The sequence below is a fragment of the Brachyhypopomus gauderio genome, chromosome 16 (genome assembly GCF_052324685.1).
Source record: "Brachyhypopomus gauderio isolate BG-103 chromosome 16, BGAUD_0.2, whole genome shotgun sequence".
NCBI lineage: Eukaryota > Metazoa > Chordata > Actinopteri > Gymnotiformes > Hypopomidae > Brachyhypopomus > Brachyhypopomus gauderio.
The window spans coordinates 6673423-6688049 of record NC_135226.1 but is presented as its reverse complement, the minus strand read 5'-3'; the positions used below and the strand labels follow the sequence as shown (position 1 = coordinate 6688049).

At 49.0% G+C, this 14627-nt stretch overlaps 1 protein-coding gene across 7 annotated transcripts in view; it reads right to left on the bottom strand.

The window, feature by feature from the left end:
• The window catches only part of frya (furry homolog a (Drosophila)), a 59538-nt gene that overhangs the window by 2602 nt on the left and 42309 nt on the right, over nucleotides 1-14627 (bottom strand). For 5 of the 7 annotated variants that reach the window (XM_076977343.1, XM_076977339.1, XM_076977340.1 and 2 more), the window contains exons 38-59: nucleotides 14553-14627; nucleotides 13837-14028; nucleotides 12369-12609; nucleotides 10697-10818; nucleotides 10176-10363; nucleotides 9741-9835; nucleotides 9044-9642; nucleotides 8789-8886; nucleotides 8516-8686; nucleotides 7906-8046; nucleotides 6922-7116; nucleotides 5711-5887; nucleotides 5441-5515; nucleotides 5187-5357; nucleotides 4863-4874; nucleotides 3258-3455; nucleotides 2833-2976; nucleotides 2014-2177; nucleotides 1540-1783; nucleotides 1219-1368; nucleotides 907-1005; nucleotides 738-821 (exon numbers count right to left, since the gene is read on the bottom strand). The exon at nucleotides 14553-14627 is cut by the window's right edge and continues 29 nt beyond it. In XM_076977343.1, coding sequence (XP_076833458.1) covers nucleotides 738-821; nucleotides 907-1005; nucleotides 1219-1368; nucleotides 1540-1783; nucleotides 2014-2177; nucleotides 2833-2976; nucleotides 3258-3455; nucleotides 4863-4874; nucleotides 5187-5357; nucleotides 5441-5515; nucleotides 5711-5887; nucleotides 6922-7116; nucleotides 7906-8046; nucleotides 8516-8686; nucleotides 8789-8886; nucleotides 9044-9642; nucleotides 9741-9835; nucleotides 10176-10363; nucleotides 10697-10818; nucleotides 12369-12609; nucleotides 13837-14028; nucleotides 14553-14627 — 3635 coding nt within the window. The remainder of the gene's footprint in view (nucleotides 1-737; nucleotides 822-906; nucleotides 1006-1218; nucleotides 1369-1539; nucleotides 1784-2013; nucleotides 2178-2832; nucleotides 2977-3257; nucleotides 3456-4862; nucleotides 4875-5186; nucleotides 5358-5440; nucleotides 5516-5710; nucleotides 5888-6921; nucleotides 7117-7905; nucleotides 8047-8515; nucleotides 8687-8788; nucleotides 8887-9043; nucleotides 9643-9740; nucleotides 9836-10175; nucleotides 10364-10696; nucleotides 10819-12368; nucleotides 12610-13836; nucleotides 14029-14552) is intronic. The other 2 variants (XM_076977344.1, XM_076977345.1) reach the window with 1 other exon arrangement.

Sequence of the window (14627 nt, the reverse complement as noted above, 5' to 3'; positions counted from 1 at the left end):
AGCTAACAGCTGTCGGAGACACTCTGCTGGGGGTGCACAGCCTTCACAGACACACCCTGCCATAAACTGGCAAAAGAAAACATATTTACTAAACCGTCTGGTTTTAATGGTTGGGTGAAGAGAGACACAAACACCTCCCTTTACCAATGCTTTGCTCTCAAATTTGTGGTATGTGTTGTATGAACCTGTGATGTTTGTGGACGTCTGTTTTTAAAGCTCTTCTGCCCAGCAGAGTTGGGGGGGAAAAAAGAAGGTTGTGCTGAATAAACAGATGTGGACTTGGCAACATGCCACGACCCAGATGTTGCTCTGGAAACAGGCTGAGATGCTCAAGAGTCAAGAGATGGAGACTGAGACAGGCTTCACTCACAGAGCTACCGCAGAGTAACGACAGGCAGAAAATACGAGAGACAGATCAAAATGAAATCTGAAAGAGCTTCAGGTCAACGTTAGGTCAAATTTTATCAGCAACCTAATGTACAAGAGCTAAAGACAGCTGAGTATAGACATTAACTGTGTTAAGTTACATCACACAGTGTTTAATGGCATAACGGGTATATAACAGCACTGACCTGTTGATTAAACATGTAACAATGAAGACAGATGGCTACAGACTTCAATGATCCACTTTAACAAGAACATTTCTGACATGTCTGTTACATTCTGACTTGCACTATGGGACTAATTTAATCTTGGGATTCGGAGGTAGTGAGCTCACACTGGAGTGGATTGTTTACCTTATCCTCAATCTCGGCTGGTGGGTACGTGATCACCCCGTCCCCTGAGCCTTTGGGAAAGGTTGCCTTGCAATTCCGCAACCACTGGAAGAAGACGCACGCCGTGAGACGGAGCATTGGCGTTTTAAAGCGGCGACACAGTTCGAATTAGGCGAGCCGCCATACGTACTGAGACGGCCGCTTCCTTCCTGTTGTTGTAGGTGTCCAGATACTCCTGCAGCTCTAAAACACTGAACTTCATTTTTTCCAGCAGTCCATAGGAGACAATCTGGCACAGACAAGAGTTTTTTTGTCTGTAAGTAGACCAATGCAATCACAGTAGCACTTCATTTAATGTTTACATACCCATGTGCAATAAAACTAGAATTTAAAATTTTTGTGCAAAAAATAAAAATAACAGTTGTTATTATTATGAGGTAATTAATAATTAATATGTTTTCTCATTGGTATATAGCCCGTGTTTTGGTCCCATCTGACTCACTGTGTCTGCATCTATGAACAAAGTAGGGCACTTTGAGCAGGAAGTCAACATCTGTGACGACTTTATAAACCTCGCTCCTATTCCACGAAGGCCGTCACCGAGGTAACCCGCTGCATCGCAGGTCAACGCGCAGAACTTGGACTGGATGCTCTGGATCAACAAAAAAAAAAAGGGTGGGATGGAATTCCATTTGCTGAAACCTTGTCACATGACCTAAGCAAAAAAAGTTTATTCTTATCACGAATAAATTTTAAAAAGGACCAATCACGTTACAGACTGGTCGTTCTGCGGACGGCTGCGAGTTCCTGCGTTCCTGCGCACCTGGAAGAGCGAGGAGAAGACGTGGAACGTGTAGACGGCGCAGGAGCCGTCCGTGTCCGCCACCAGCTGGTTGAGGTGGAGACGCCACGCCTCCTCGGCGTCGTCGCAGGCAACCGGCTGGAAGGCAGCCAGGATGGCGGAGAAGAAGGGGGAGGGAGGGGGCGAGGAGGAGCTGGAGTCCAGGAGGAGGTCGTCTTTCTCCTCCTCCGCCGGTGGGGGCGGGTCCTGCTGTTCGCCAAACCCACTGTGAGAGCAACGTCGGGATCACAGACAACAACAAAGAGACGCTTTGGGATTTGGCGATTCCAGTACGTACCGCACGATCTCAGTGGGTTTGACTGAACGCTACGAAACCACATCAGTTGGTTCTGAATTTGACTTTTTATTCATATACCTTAATGTCTGATGCAGAAATAGAAGGATCATCTTTGGTTCATGGCAACGTCTGCGTGCGGAGCGGCTTGATGGTCCTACCTGGGCGGACGGTCGAGGTCTGACTCCACGTCCCCCCTGTCCTCTTCAAGAACGTCCAGCGTTACGTCACCCAGGTGGCCGAGGCCGGCGGGAAGCTCGCCGATGGAGAGAGAGATGTCGTCCTCGTGGACGCTCGTGTCCTCGTCGTCCGCCGACAGCTGGAGCTGGGAAAACGCATCAAACACTGACACTCCACGGACACTAGATGCTATGAGGTATCTGTGCAATACAAGGGGGAAAAGTTCCGGCATGCTGCATTCCAAATTATTCCGTCACGCAAATAATCGTGCAGCATGTTTTCCGTGCTGGGTGGGGGGGTTTGAATGTTGCCGTGTGCGTCAATCAATTAAATGGACTTGCCAGTGAAGGTGCATGTCTGAGAATAAATCATGGCAAAACCAAACCATGTTGAGGTTATTAGAGCCTGCCGTCGTAGGTCTGTACATGCTGTAGACGCCTGGCAGCTGTCGGGCCCAAAAGGAACCCAGAAACACGGAGCGGTGATGAGTGAGAAAGCAGCGCTGGATAAACACCCTGGAAAGAGTGCTGAGCTTCACCAGAACTCTAGTGTTAAGATGATTCACATGCTAGTGGGAGTGCATCCAAAATTCACAGGACTTGCCACAGTCTTTAAAAGGGAAATAAATGAACAACAGCACGTGTTCCGGCTAGCCATGAGCTAAGCTTTGTGCGAGGCTTAAGTCATAGCCATACAGGACAGAGCAGAGTTAGTTCAGCAGAGTTAGTTAGAACGGAGGTGCGGTTTGCGTGGGAGTGCGTTCGCCCACAGACGTGAGCCCTTCTGAAGCCCTTATTCACCGGCAGGGCGGTGTCCTCGGGCAGGACGACGTCGGGAGCAGGTGCTGAGGTGGGTGGAGAGGGAGGCACAGCCGGGATCGCATCCAGGGACGTGGACAGGGAGTCCATGAGCTTTCCCAGCTCAGTGGAAGACATACTGATGTTCTGTAAAGAAACACGGGATTTAACCTACAAACAGGGTGTCAAATATTACAGATGTCCACAAGGGAAGATATACTGAGACATGAACATATCAGATGAAATTAAATGATTTGGAATTTCACAAAATTTTTAAAACATGTTCATATCACATGATATGTGGAAAATTCCACATCATTTAAAATGATTGCAGTGGCGAGACATGAACAAATCTGGCAATCTCAATGAATCTAGCTCAAATGTATTGAGCTCTCCGCCTCTCCGAAGGTGACGTAGGAGCGACTTACGAGCTGTGAGTCGGACAGTGCCTGTCCAGCGCCGAGCGAGTCTTCTTCAGACGACTCATCAAAATCGTGGCGGGCCACGGGTCCCAGGCTACGGGAGCTGTCCGAGCTCAGTTCCTCCAGGGGTTGCGTCTCCACCCCATCAAGACTGTCCACGGAGTGCAGCCGTGCTCCCCAATTAAAGCTGTCCACCGTTTCCCCCTAAAAGAGAGATGGAGGATGAAGTTAATCATGTATACAACGACATGCGTGTGCTGTCTGCCCAAGGCTAGCAGGTCAGAGGTCACAGATTGCACTTCCGCCACGTGGTTTTGTCAACTCCACTAATCTCATATGAAGTAATTTGGAACCACTGTATTCTGTGAATCAGGGATGTCAGTAGTGTCTTCTCAGAAGGACAGAGTTGGTCATTATAACCTTTAAATATATATCTAACTGTATAGAAAATATGCTGTATAGACTAAAGTGAACGCTTCGGACTGAGGACTTTGGAAAGACTATAGATAATCCTGACGAAGGCTCTAGATAATCTAGATAAAGGCTCTAGATAATCTAGACAAAGGCTTTAGATAATCTAGATATCGGCTCTGGACAAACGTCAATAATACATTTAGAACATCTGTTTTTGAAAGATTAAAAAGGTAAAAAATTTAGTTTATTAATAGTTGTTAATTGGCAGCTATAGCATAAATCGGCTTGTGGAACAGATACGGCCCCGCCTGATGGGTTGAGTCAAAACAACAGTTTCTCGCTACTTCTGTCTTCTGGAATCTACTGTCGCAGATGTTTTTTTATTCACTAGAGGTCCTTTCTTGCTAGCACACAAAGGCTAATGTACACCTGCTGGCTAACACTGGCTAACACTAGCTAACACTGGCTAACGTGGACCCTGAATGCTGAGTGCTCCAGAAGAACTGTAGAATGGCATGTTTGATTTGGGAAATAAAAATAACCCTATAATTTTGTCCCAGCAAATAATTATGCACTAAAAATGAATTTTCACATATTAGTATTGATATTAAACATATTAAATGTGCAGCCACTTTAATGTCAGATTGTAACCAGCGTGGCCCTCAAATGAGTTTTCTACTCCTTGCATAAATATAAAGGGCAACTGTGTCTTGTCTTCTCCATGAATCAGCATTATCACTTTCATTTACTATTAATTCACTATTACTATTACTATTAACACCCACAAAAGACATCCTTGTCAGACCAGATATTTTGACGCACATCACATACATTTTACTAAACTCACATTACACTGGTCAACAGGTCACTGTTGCCATTTTTATTTATATTAATCCTACATATAAACGAACACCGCAAACATACTGCAGTCACACCACAGACACACCACAGACACAGAGCAGTCACAACACAGACACAACACAGACACACAGCAGTCACACCACAGACACAGAGCAGTCACAACAGACACAACACAGACACACCACAGTCACACCACAGACACAGAGCAGTCACAACACAGACACAACACAGACACACAGCAGTCACACCACAGACACACTGCAGTCATGCGGTGATACGCATGTACATGACATTACACTCCTACTACAGAGCAGTGCAGTAAACAGGAATACGTACCTGCAGTTCCTTCTGTTGTATAGACATAGAGAGAGAGGAAAGCAGAGAGTTAGCGCCTGTGAGGCACCGCCTGTTACCTCTCTCACTATCAACACACTCGGTATACATTTACACATAATTGTACGAAAGATCCAGAAGTAGATCAGTTCTGTCTCTGTATTTCACACATGAAATGTTGTCTGAGCAACATTGACTGAGTTCAGGTACTTTTTTCTGAAAGCTTTTACACGACCATTACAAAAGCTTGTGGGAAGGTTGTGTTTTGTTTTTGTTTTTGTTTATGTTTTATTTTTGTTTGTGAGTTGTGAGGTGAAGGCCTCTCACCTCTCCATCCTCCAGCTCTACATCCAAGAAGTCAAAGTCACGGAAAACACGGAACTGCTGTTCCGAGGTAGAGTCGTCCATGTTTTCTGGATCCCGGGCGCCGTCCTCTGAGGAAACCAGGCTGGGCTGATGGTCAGTCAGATCCAGCTCTCCACAGGATGAGAATATCACCTATGGATCCAAGAACAGTGTCATTCTGTGGCCTGCGTCCAGATGTGATTTATCGAGGCTGCGCTATGTATTGTTCCACTGACCGAGGGGTTTTTGGTCAATCCAACTTGTTGTCCGCACAGGGTTAACACATTCACCAGCTTCTCACGAGTTCTCTTCTACAACACAGCAGGAGAAACGCAAAAAGTATCTCATGGCAATATTGCAGGATTCCATGCAGGACTTTCACATTTATGATATGCTGCTCACTAAACAAACCTCCGTCCAGATTAACCGAGTCAACCTTGGATTCTTCTACCAAGTTCACTGAGCGTGCATCAAGTTCACGCGTGCTTGTGCGTTCTTCAACGAACCTGAGAAGACTGTGGCCGTCTCCAGCTGACGGGCACCAGCACGTGGTTGGTTCTGTTGGAGCCGGAGGAGGTGGAGGAGGTGGAGGAGGTGCTGGGGCTCACCACCATGCCCCTCGCCTTCCCGTCGCTCCTTGGAGAAGCGTCCAGATCTTCATACGGTCGACCAATGACCGGGGTCTGCAACACAAGTGCACGGGGTCAACTGCACACCTGAGATCTCCCAACCTTCCAGCCAGTATGGCGTATCTCCCAGTGTTGTGTAGTATGTCCCAGTGTTTTATTTATTTTGCTCTACTGGCAGGTCTTGAAGGACCAGGGGCCACGGACGCATCAGTAACACGGCGGGAAGAGTCGAGCTGTTTCTCCTACAGCTGAGGCGCTTGTTCGGTCACTCCACAGCATGGCAGAACATGGCTGCCAAGACGAGCGAAGTCCAAGAGGAATTCTCTGAGCTTCCCTGATTAGATCCACCTGCACTCGATTTACACAGAGTTCTTCAGGGCTGAGAAGGAGCTACCACAGGGCTTGGGTTTTTTTCTCTCACACTTTCTCTCGCTTTCAATTTTCTTTCTCTCTCACTCTCTCTCTCTCTCTACACTGAGTTCCAAGAGGCTAAACATACAGCGAAACTATCAGACGAAGTCTGCATAAAGCTTCTGAAGTAGCAGTGTGCAGTCCTGTCTGACACTCCGGCTTGTTTCGGATATACAAGGCATCACAGCCGGACTGACATCATTTCCTGGAATTCATGCTGTTCACAAACAGGTCTCTATTTGGTTCTCACACACTGACCAAGCTGGCTTTCACGTACACTTCCAATTCCATTGCATTCTGGTGACACTAATGCCTCAGCTTTGCTTTAGAAATGTTAACCTGACGAGGGAATGAAGGAAATACAGGCAGAGGACACCCAGACGAGGCAGAACCCTCTCACAGGACCACGCCTGAGGAAACATGGGTAGGCTGGGAAAGCATGCCAGGGCTGGGTGGGTATCTGGCAGCATTCCTCTTTCTCACACACACACACACACACACACACACACACACACATCCTTCCAGAGAAGGTGGTTGGAACAACTTAGGAAAAGGGAGGTGGCCAGAGAAACCAGCCCAGCTACAGCAGACAGAAGAGGAGAGAGGGGGAGGAGGAGAGAGGGAGAGGAGGAGAAGGAGAGAGAGAGAGGAGAAGAGAGGGAGAAGAGGACAAGCACCTCGGCACCGACCTCCGAGATGTCAAAGTGGAAGTCCAGCGTCTTGCCAGGCAGCGATTTCGACGTAGCGTCCCACACGCGGCCGATGTCCACGTGGGAGACGCTGCAACTGGGAGGGGACGAAGGGAGGGCCAGGCTGGCAGAGCGAGACACCACCAGCTTCAAGATGTTCAAAGCCTCCTTCCAGTGGGCTGTCTAGAATGTACACACACACACGCACACACAAAGAAAAAAATTGCGTACAGAGGACACACACCAGCCTACAGAAGAACAAACAAAAACTACACACATACACTCACACCCCCACACCCACATACCCCCTCACACACACATATATACATTACACAGAATTAGAATGAACCCAGACCTCTTACGCCATAATCAAGAGCAGAACCAGACAAGTGTACGGCCTTATCAGCAATAACACACGATAGGTCCTTCTTTCGGGGATCTGGACCGCCTCACGGGGATGAAAAGCGTCCAGCAGAGGGCAGCAGACACACACACGGGCCTCCGCGGGCCGCCCGGCTCTGCTCAGTTATGTGGAGAGCAGCCAAAAGGCCCCGGCTGTTTCTACAAAGCTGCTGGGCGTGTCTGGACTCCAGATGCAAGGACCCGTTTAATTTCACCCCGAGGAACGGGGTGAGAGACGTGAAGGGATCGGCCAAGTGCTCGGGACGTCTGAGATTCCACAGCAGTGCTGGTGGCGTTATGACAAACGGGAGTCAGACTGGCTAACGACAGATTTAAAGGTCCAGTTCACCCGGGATATGTCGAGCACTCGCAGGGTGTGGTGGTGAGAAGTTAAATCATGTGTCATTTCCGCTGGTCATAAAGCATAGAAACAAAACAATCCTGATAGCTAATGAGTCGCAAACATCTGAAACTCTACACGCACATTACAAAGAGGATGCAAGAGAAATACAGGGAAGCGATTGTTAGAAAGAGAGAGAGAGACGGAGTGAAGGAGCACGAGGATCCTACCTGAACGAACTTCTCGATGGTCTTCAGCACCTCCATGTTGAAGGCCTGGGCCTGTATGCTGCTCAGCTCCATGTGGGCCAACAGGCTGTAGATGATCTGCAGAAGACTCTGCTGCATACTGGCCAGCCCTTTCTCCAGCAGCTTCGACCAATCACAGAGCAGAGCATTAAGGACAGCACTCAGACTCCAGGAAGAAAAACACTCAGACTCCAGTAAGGACAACACTCAGACTCCAGTAAGGACAACACTCAGACTCCAGTAAGGACAACACTCAGACTCCAGTAAGGACAACACTCGGACTCCGGTAAGAACAACACTCGGACTCCGGTAAGGACAACACTCGGACTCCGGTAAGGACAACACTCGGACTCCGGTAAGGACAACACTCGGACTCCGGTAAGGACAACACTCGGACTCCGGTAAGGACAACACTCAGACTCCGGTAAGGACAACACTCGGACTCCGGTAAGGACAACACTCGGACTCCGGTAAGGACAACACTCAGACTCCACTGAACCCTTGACATATGTGTAAAATAAAAAGCTTTTGATCCTAGATGAACGTAAATGAATGACTGTCCTTTGTTTTGTGCGACGTAACGGGTGCTGACCTCGGCCATGTATGTGACCAGGCTGAGGGTGTCTTCACTGAAGGCCTCATGCAGGTAACGACACACCACGTTGACCCAGGAGAAGGGGTCACGCGTGTACGAGTGGGTCTTGTAGAGGGTCATCACGTGAGCCAGGTTGGCCAGCTTGGCGTTATTTTCACTGAGGCAGACCTGAAGGGACCAGATATGATTAGGAACACAAACAAACAAACAAACAACAACATCTCTGGAAAACGGATGTGCACGGAGGGGAGGGGGGGGTGGTCTGTAGACCTGTGCTATCCTTTCCGCTGCCTCCTTGCAGAAGGGGCTGGGGGAGTCGAAGTTCTGCAGGAGGTGGGGCAGGAGACACAGCACGTTCAACGGGAACCCTGCAACAAGGGCGGGAGGACAGACACATCCTTTCAAAATAAAAGTCTTCAGTCTATAACAGCGGTACACAAATCCATCCCTGGAATTAAGCACTGCAGGTATGTGTCCAGGTGCCAGAGCGGAGCAAACAGGCTGAGAAGAGGCAGGAACACCCACCTATGGCCTGGGAGGCGTTCACCACAGACAGGCGCGAGACCGGCGTGAGCTGGGAGACCAGCAGGAGCGTCAGCTCCATGGTGGAGGCGGAGGTGAAGCCCTTGAGCAGGAGCGGGTGGAGGCCGGAGAAGTTGCTCCACCTCAGCTGGCTCTGAGCCTTCTCCAGCTTCTCCACGTTCTCCCGCTGGTCCAGGGAGACGTGAGTGAATAGCTTGCTCAGCATGCGCAGGGCCATCTGATACTCGAACTCAAAGTCCGACTCCATGAGGGACACGGCCGCCCAGAAGATGGTGGCCAGCAGGGTGGAGGGCCGGCCGGGCCGGACCGCGCCTTCGGCCGAGCAGGCGGCGAAGCACGGGCGGGGCCTGGACGGGTTGCCGTGCCAAAGGTGGGCGCCGGCCTGGATGCGGTCCAGAGTGGCGCTACGGGGAACCTCGGAGGAACGCGCCACCTCGTCAAAGCGCTTGGGCACGGAGTAACTCCTCTGGTGGCGTATCTGCTCGGACGCCGTGCCCGAGATGGGAAGCAAGTCCAGATAACTACTGCTCTTCTTCTCCAGGGTGAGTTTGCCGTCGGCTGCCAGGTCCTCAGAAGAAGCCCTGGAAGCATACATCGGTTTGCCCAGGGGAATTACTTCTAGCAACGAACATTTTGACAACCCTGCAGAAATAACTCAGAAGGAATCTACTAGACTTGCCTTGTGACAGTGGCCATTAAATCATTGTTCTTCAGGCATTCTCCAAGGTTATCCACCACCGATTCAAGAGTTAGAAGCAGCTCCATCACGTAGCCCTGAAGTGAATTTATGACCACATAAACACATGGAATGGAATAGTTTACTGGTTATTACATACACTAAAAGTTCCTCACGATTTAGTGTCTCCCCTGCTGTAATGGAGAGGTTTATTAATAGGGTCTTCGACTGAGTGTTAGGGCAGAAACAGGACCATTTGCACTGGACATTTTGAGCAGTTTTTTGAGCAATTTAAGTACTCTGAGCAATTTTGCTGTGCAATCAAGGTTATACATACAGTACATGAGATGCGCACACACACACACACACACACACACACACACACACACACACACACACACACACACACACACACACACACACACACACAGGCCTGACCTGTACGTCTTCTCCATGTTCCCCCACCACCTCGAGCAGCCGGGACAGCAGGTCGGACACGGCGAGCAGCGTGAAAGGTTGGCGTAGAGCGCGGAGCACCTGGAACGAGCGGCCGGCGTAGTGGCGGGAGGAGCTGCCCAGAGCGGAGTGTAGGGCTACGTCAGTCAACCGCTGCTCTAGACGCAGGTCTGTTTACACACACACGCACGCATATGCACATGCACACACACACACACGCGCACACACACAGACACACACACGGACGCATATGCACACGCAAACACACACACGGACGCATATGCACATGCACACACGCACACACACACACATACGCACGCGCATGCATATGTGCACACACAATGACAAAATTCTCATTAACATAATTTTCACATTTATTAGTTTTATTACTACTACTAGTATTATTACCATCTGTAGTAGTAGTTGTCGTAGTAGCAATTTACTATCAGATTTTTTAATATCAGAGTTTACAAGGAATTTGCAATAGGAATGTAGAGACTTACCTGATCTGGACTCTTTGAAGACTGAAATCACATGTCTTAGGAAGTTGGTGAGCTGCTCGGCACTCTGAGAGTTCTGGGTTTTATGGGTGATGTCTTCATGGCACCACAGAGGTCCATACGGCCTGAAGAAAACAGGCAGTGAATACCTACAATACCCCCAATACCCACAATACCCCCTATACCCACAATACCCCCAATACCCACAATACCCCCTATACCCACAATACCCCCAATACCCACAATACCCCCTATACCCACAATACCCCCAATACCCACAATACCCCCTATACCCACAATACCCCCAATACCCCCTATACCCACAATACCCACAATACTCCCTATACCCCCTATACCCACAATACCCCCTATACCCACAATACCCTCAATACCCCCTATACCCACAATACCCCCTATACCCACAATACCCCCAATACCCACAATACCCCCAATACCCACAATACCCACAGTGCAGAAGGTACTGACCAGACTAGTGAGTTACAACCAGCAGCCAAAGCAAAAACCTTTATATATTTCTTTAGGAATGAGATCAATTCTGCATCCATTTAATAAATCTGTATCTTCGTTTTTGTCAGATAACCATTACTTGTGGTGCTGGTTGGTGTACAGTAGTGTGGCAGTAATATACAATAAACACTAGGGGGCAGAAGAAGCAAAGAAAGAGAAGCAACTCAGGTTGTGAAAAATACTGCGGTAGATGCAATAGAACCCCTTAAGAATCCTTATTTGATTGTTGTCCAACATGAAGTGAATTAGGCAAAGATTAAATATTAGATACAGTTAGATTTTCCAAGGCCAGTAGGGAGCGTAATTGTGAGTTTTAGTGCCGAGTGAGTGAGTGAATGCCAACTGTGTACCGTATTCTGATTTGGTCTAAAACAGGAACATTTGGTTTGGTTAGTAACTGGAGCACCATGACCAGACCACGGTCAACCTCTCCATCCCCCCACCAGACCAGGGTCAACCTCTCCATCACCCCCATCACCCCACCAGACCAGGGTCAACCTGTTTAAATGGTACATACAGGCCTGTGGGGTCTGCTGGGATGTCACAGGCTGTTAGACGTGTCATTTCCTCTATTATTTCTTGCATGTCACTGTAATCAGTAATGCAAACAAACTTGTTCTCTTGTCTTTAACTCTTGCCTGCATACCAACAAGCTGTTTTCATTAACTTTTTTATATTCATGTTCAGAAATTTCATTTACTAAATAAAACAGACATAAATCTGAATTTGCACTGAATAAACCATATCAGACTATTACTGATATATGATATGATCGAAATTATCTCAGTTTCTAAGATTTGGAGTTGCAATCCCTGTAATCCCAAACTGTAATCCACCCTACAATTATTTGCCAGTATCTTTAGTTAGAAGCATTGATATTTCTACTGTGATGTGATGGTTGTTGTAACACTACACACCGGTATTAAATGCATTTCCGCCGCACCCAGCTGCACTGCCATCTTTGTGTGAGTGTGTGTGTGCACGCGCGTGTGTGTGTGTGTGCCCCTCGGTGGATGTGTGTAAAGCCCTGAATGCGCCCTTCTGTGTGTGTGATTGTGTGTGTGCTTGTGTGTGTGCTTGTGTGTGTGTGTGTGTGTGTGTGTGTGTGTGTGTGTGTGTGTGTGTGTGTGTGTATACACGTGTTCACCTGGTAGTGAGAAACTCCACCAGCTTGCTGCTCTTCTCCTCAGCCTTGGCGCTGGGCCTCAGAGTCTCAGTCTGGTCGGAGGACAGTGGCCTGTGACCCAGGTCGTGACCCAGGTCGTGACCCAGGTGCTGTAGGCTGCTGCTGCCGCCCCCCAGGCTGAGGCTCGAGGATGCGGAGGATGAGCTCAACCCTGAGTCCGGCACCGGGGACACCTGGCCGTCCCGCAGGAAATCCACCCCACCTGGGCACCAGCGAGAACGGGCATGGAGTCAAATGAAGACCTTAGAGGCTACGAAGCCTTGGGATGAGGTACGGTGCCTGACTGGACTTGGGTTTGGGCCCGATGTGGCTGCCTGTACTTTACACCACACGGTGAACACACAGTGAAACACAAAGAGAATCAGAGAGTGTACCACGTTCTGCTGACAGCACACAGCGTAACTGGCGCGCTGTGTGTGTGTGTGTGTGTGTGTGTGTGTGTGTGTGTGTGTGTTAGTGTGTGTGTGTGTGTATGTATATGTTTGTGTGTGTGTGTGTGTGTGTGTGTGTGTGTGTGTGTGTGTGTGTGTGTGTGTGTGTGTTTCTATGTTTTTGTGGGAGCTGATTGGGCAGAATTCCCTCCTCGCATGATAACAGCCGAATAATCCAGGTGTGTTTACATTCTTAACTATCCGAACGAGACACAACTGGAGGCGGAGGAACCGGACGTGGTGGCGTTTCCTGGGCCGTCCAGAACCAGCGCAGTGACATGAGCATTAATCTCCGCTCTGTTATGGCGGCATACAGTGATACACTCCATTATCATTGTCTGAGCGTCTGGGTCCAGACATGCCCGAGAGCATGACCAAGCCCAGCAGACCGGAGAATGCACCCACCGACCCCCTTGGAGATGCACTCCGTAGGGTGTGGAGATAAGGGAGGCATGGCGGAATGTTTAATCGGGCCGATTTGACGCTGTCCGTACGCGGGGTTGTTTTTGGCTTGGCTTCCGAATGTTTTCAGCATAGATAAGAACAATCCCACCACTCCAGACATTTGAACTGTCCAGAGTTTAAATACCAAAGTCAAGGTGTGCTTTTCAAAATACTATTTAATAATAAAATGTAAAAATATGTGTAAATGTAAAAGTATTTAGAAAGTAAGTTTATAACTTACTGGTTTGTTATATTCATAGCCGAAGGGTTTTGTTTTTAAGGGGAAGCCAAAAATCTATTTTCAAGTTAATCAGCCCACAAGAGCAACCCACCAGCTACACAGCTGGTGCAGAAATGCCTGCACCCTGCCCACGGACATACAAGGAACAACAGAGTCTTAAGAACTCCAGCGCACGCCTACTGACACAAACAGCTCTCTCAGCAGACGCAGAGTTAATCCTGGCACCGGTTCTGCTAATGTTGACCGGTGGTTTACAGTAGAGGACCGGCCACAGCAGGCCATGGCGGAGGTGAAGCTATCGAGCTGGCCATACCCGTGTAGAAGAGCTCTCCGGGGTAGCCGGGTCGGACAGACAGACTTTTGGCAGAGGTGTCGTCGGCCTCCCGGCCCCGCAGAAGGTCCGTGGCGCCGAGGGGCAGGCTCCGCCCACAGCAGAGCGCCAGGAGCAGGTGGACGAGCAGACGCTTGCAGTGCTCGAACACCTCGGGTCGGCAGTGGTCCATTCCTGAAGGGGGAACGCAGCGGGGCCTTAGATGGTGAACTGGGTGGTGACTGTGCACGTGCATGTTGGTGCGTTCACGTGAGTGCGTGCACGTATGTAATCAATGCGGAGGGAGGCAGTTTATTCGTGCGTTGGTCACAAGAGATCCTTTCCGCACAGTTTCAGTAACCTTTCGAACAGATCTCTGCTGAGCATGAAGTGTGCATATTTGCCTTGATATGTGGTGAACGTGTTTTTGTAAGAAAATTCTTGTGCTTGTATCTACGAGGATCTAAACGTTCCACATATTTTAAGATGATGATAATATCGTACCATCTGACATGCTCAATTTCAAAGTAAAGACCTGAATGAATGATTCCAAGGAACTGGCAATTGTCAAGATAACAGAAGCAGTTATCCATTACGATTTTCGTCTCTTCAGCTCTTAACGTTCTCCACATAGGCCCTAAAGTACTGTGAGGCTTCGAAAAGATCTGGACACACCAACACCTGACCCAGTAAAGGGGGCTGTGGAGCTGATATCTTACCCAGGAAGAGAGCATGCAGCAGCAGGGGCAGGTGTGCGGACCAGTCCTCCCTCACACCGTGGTCCAACACCAGCT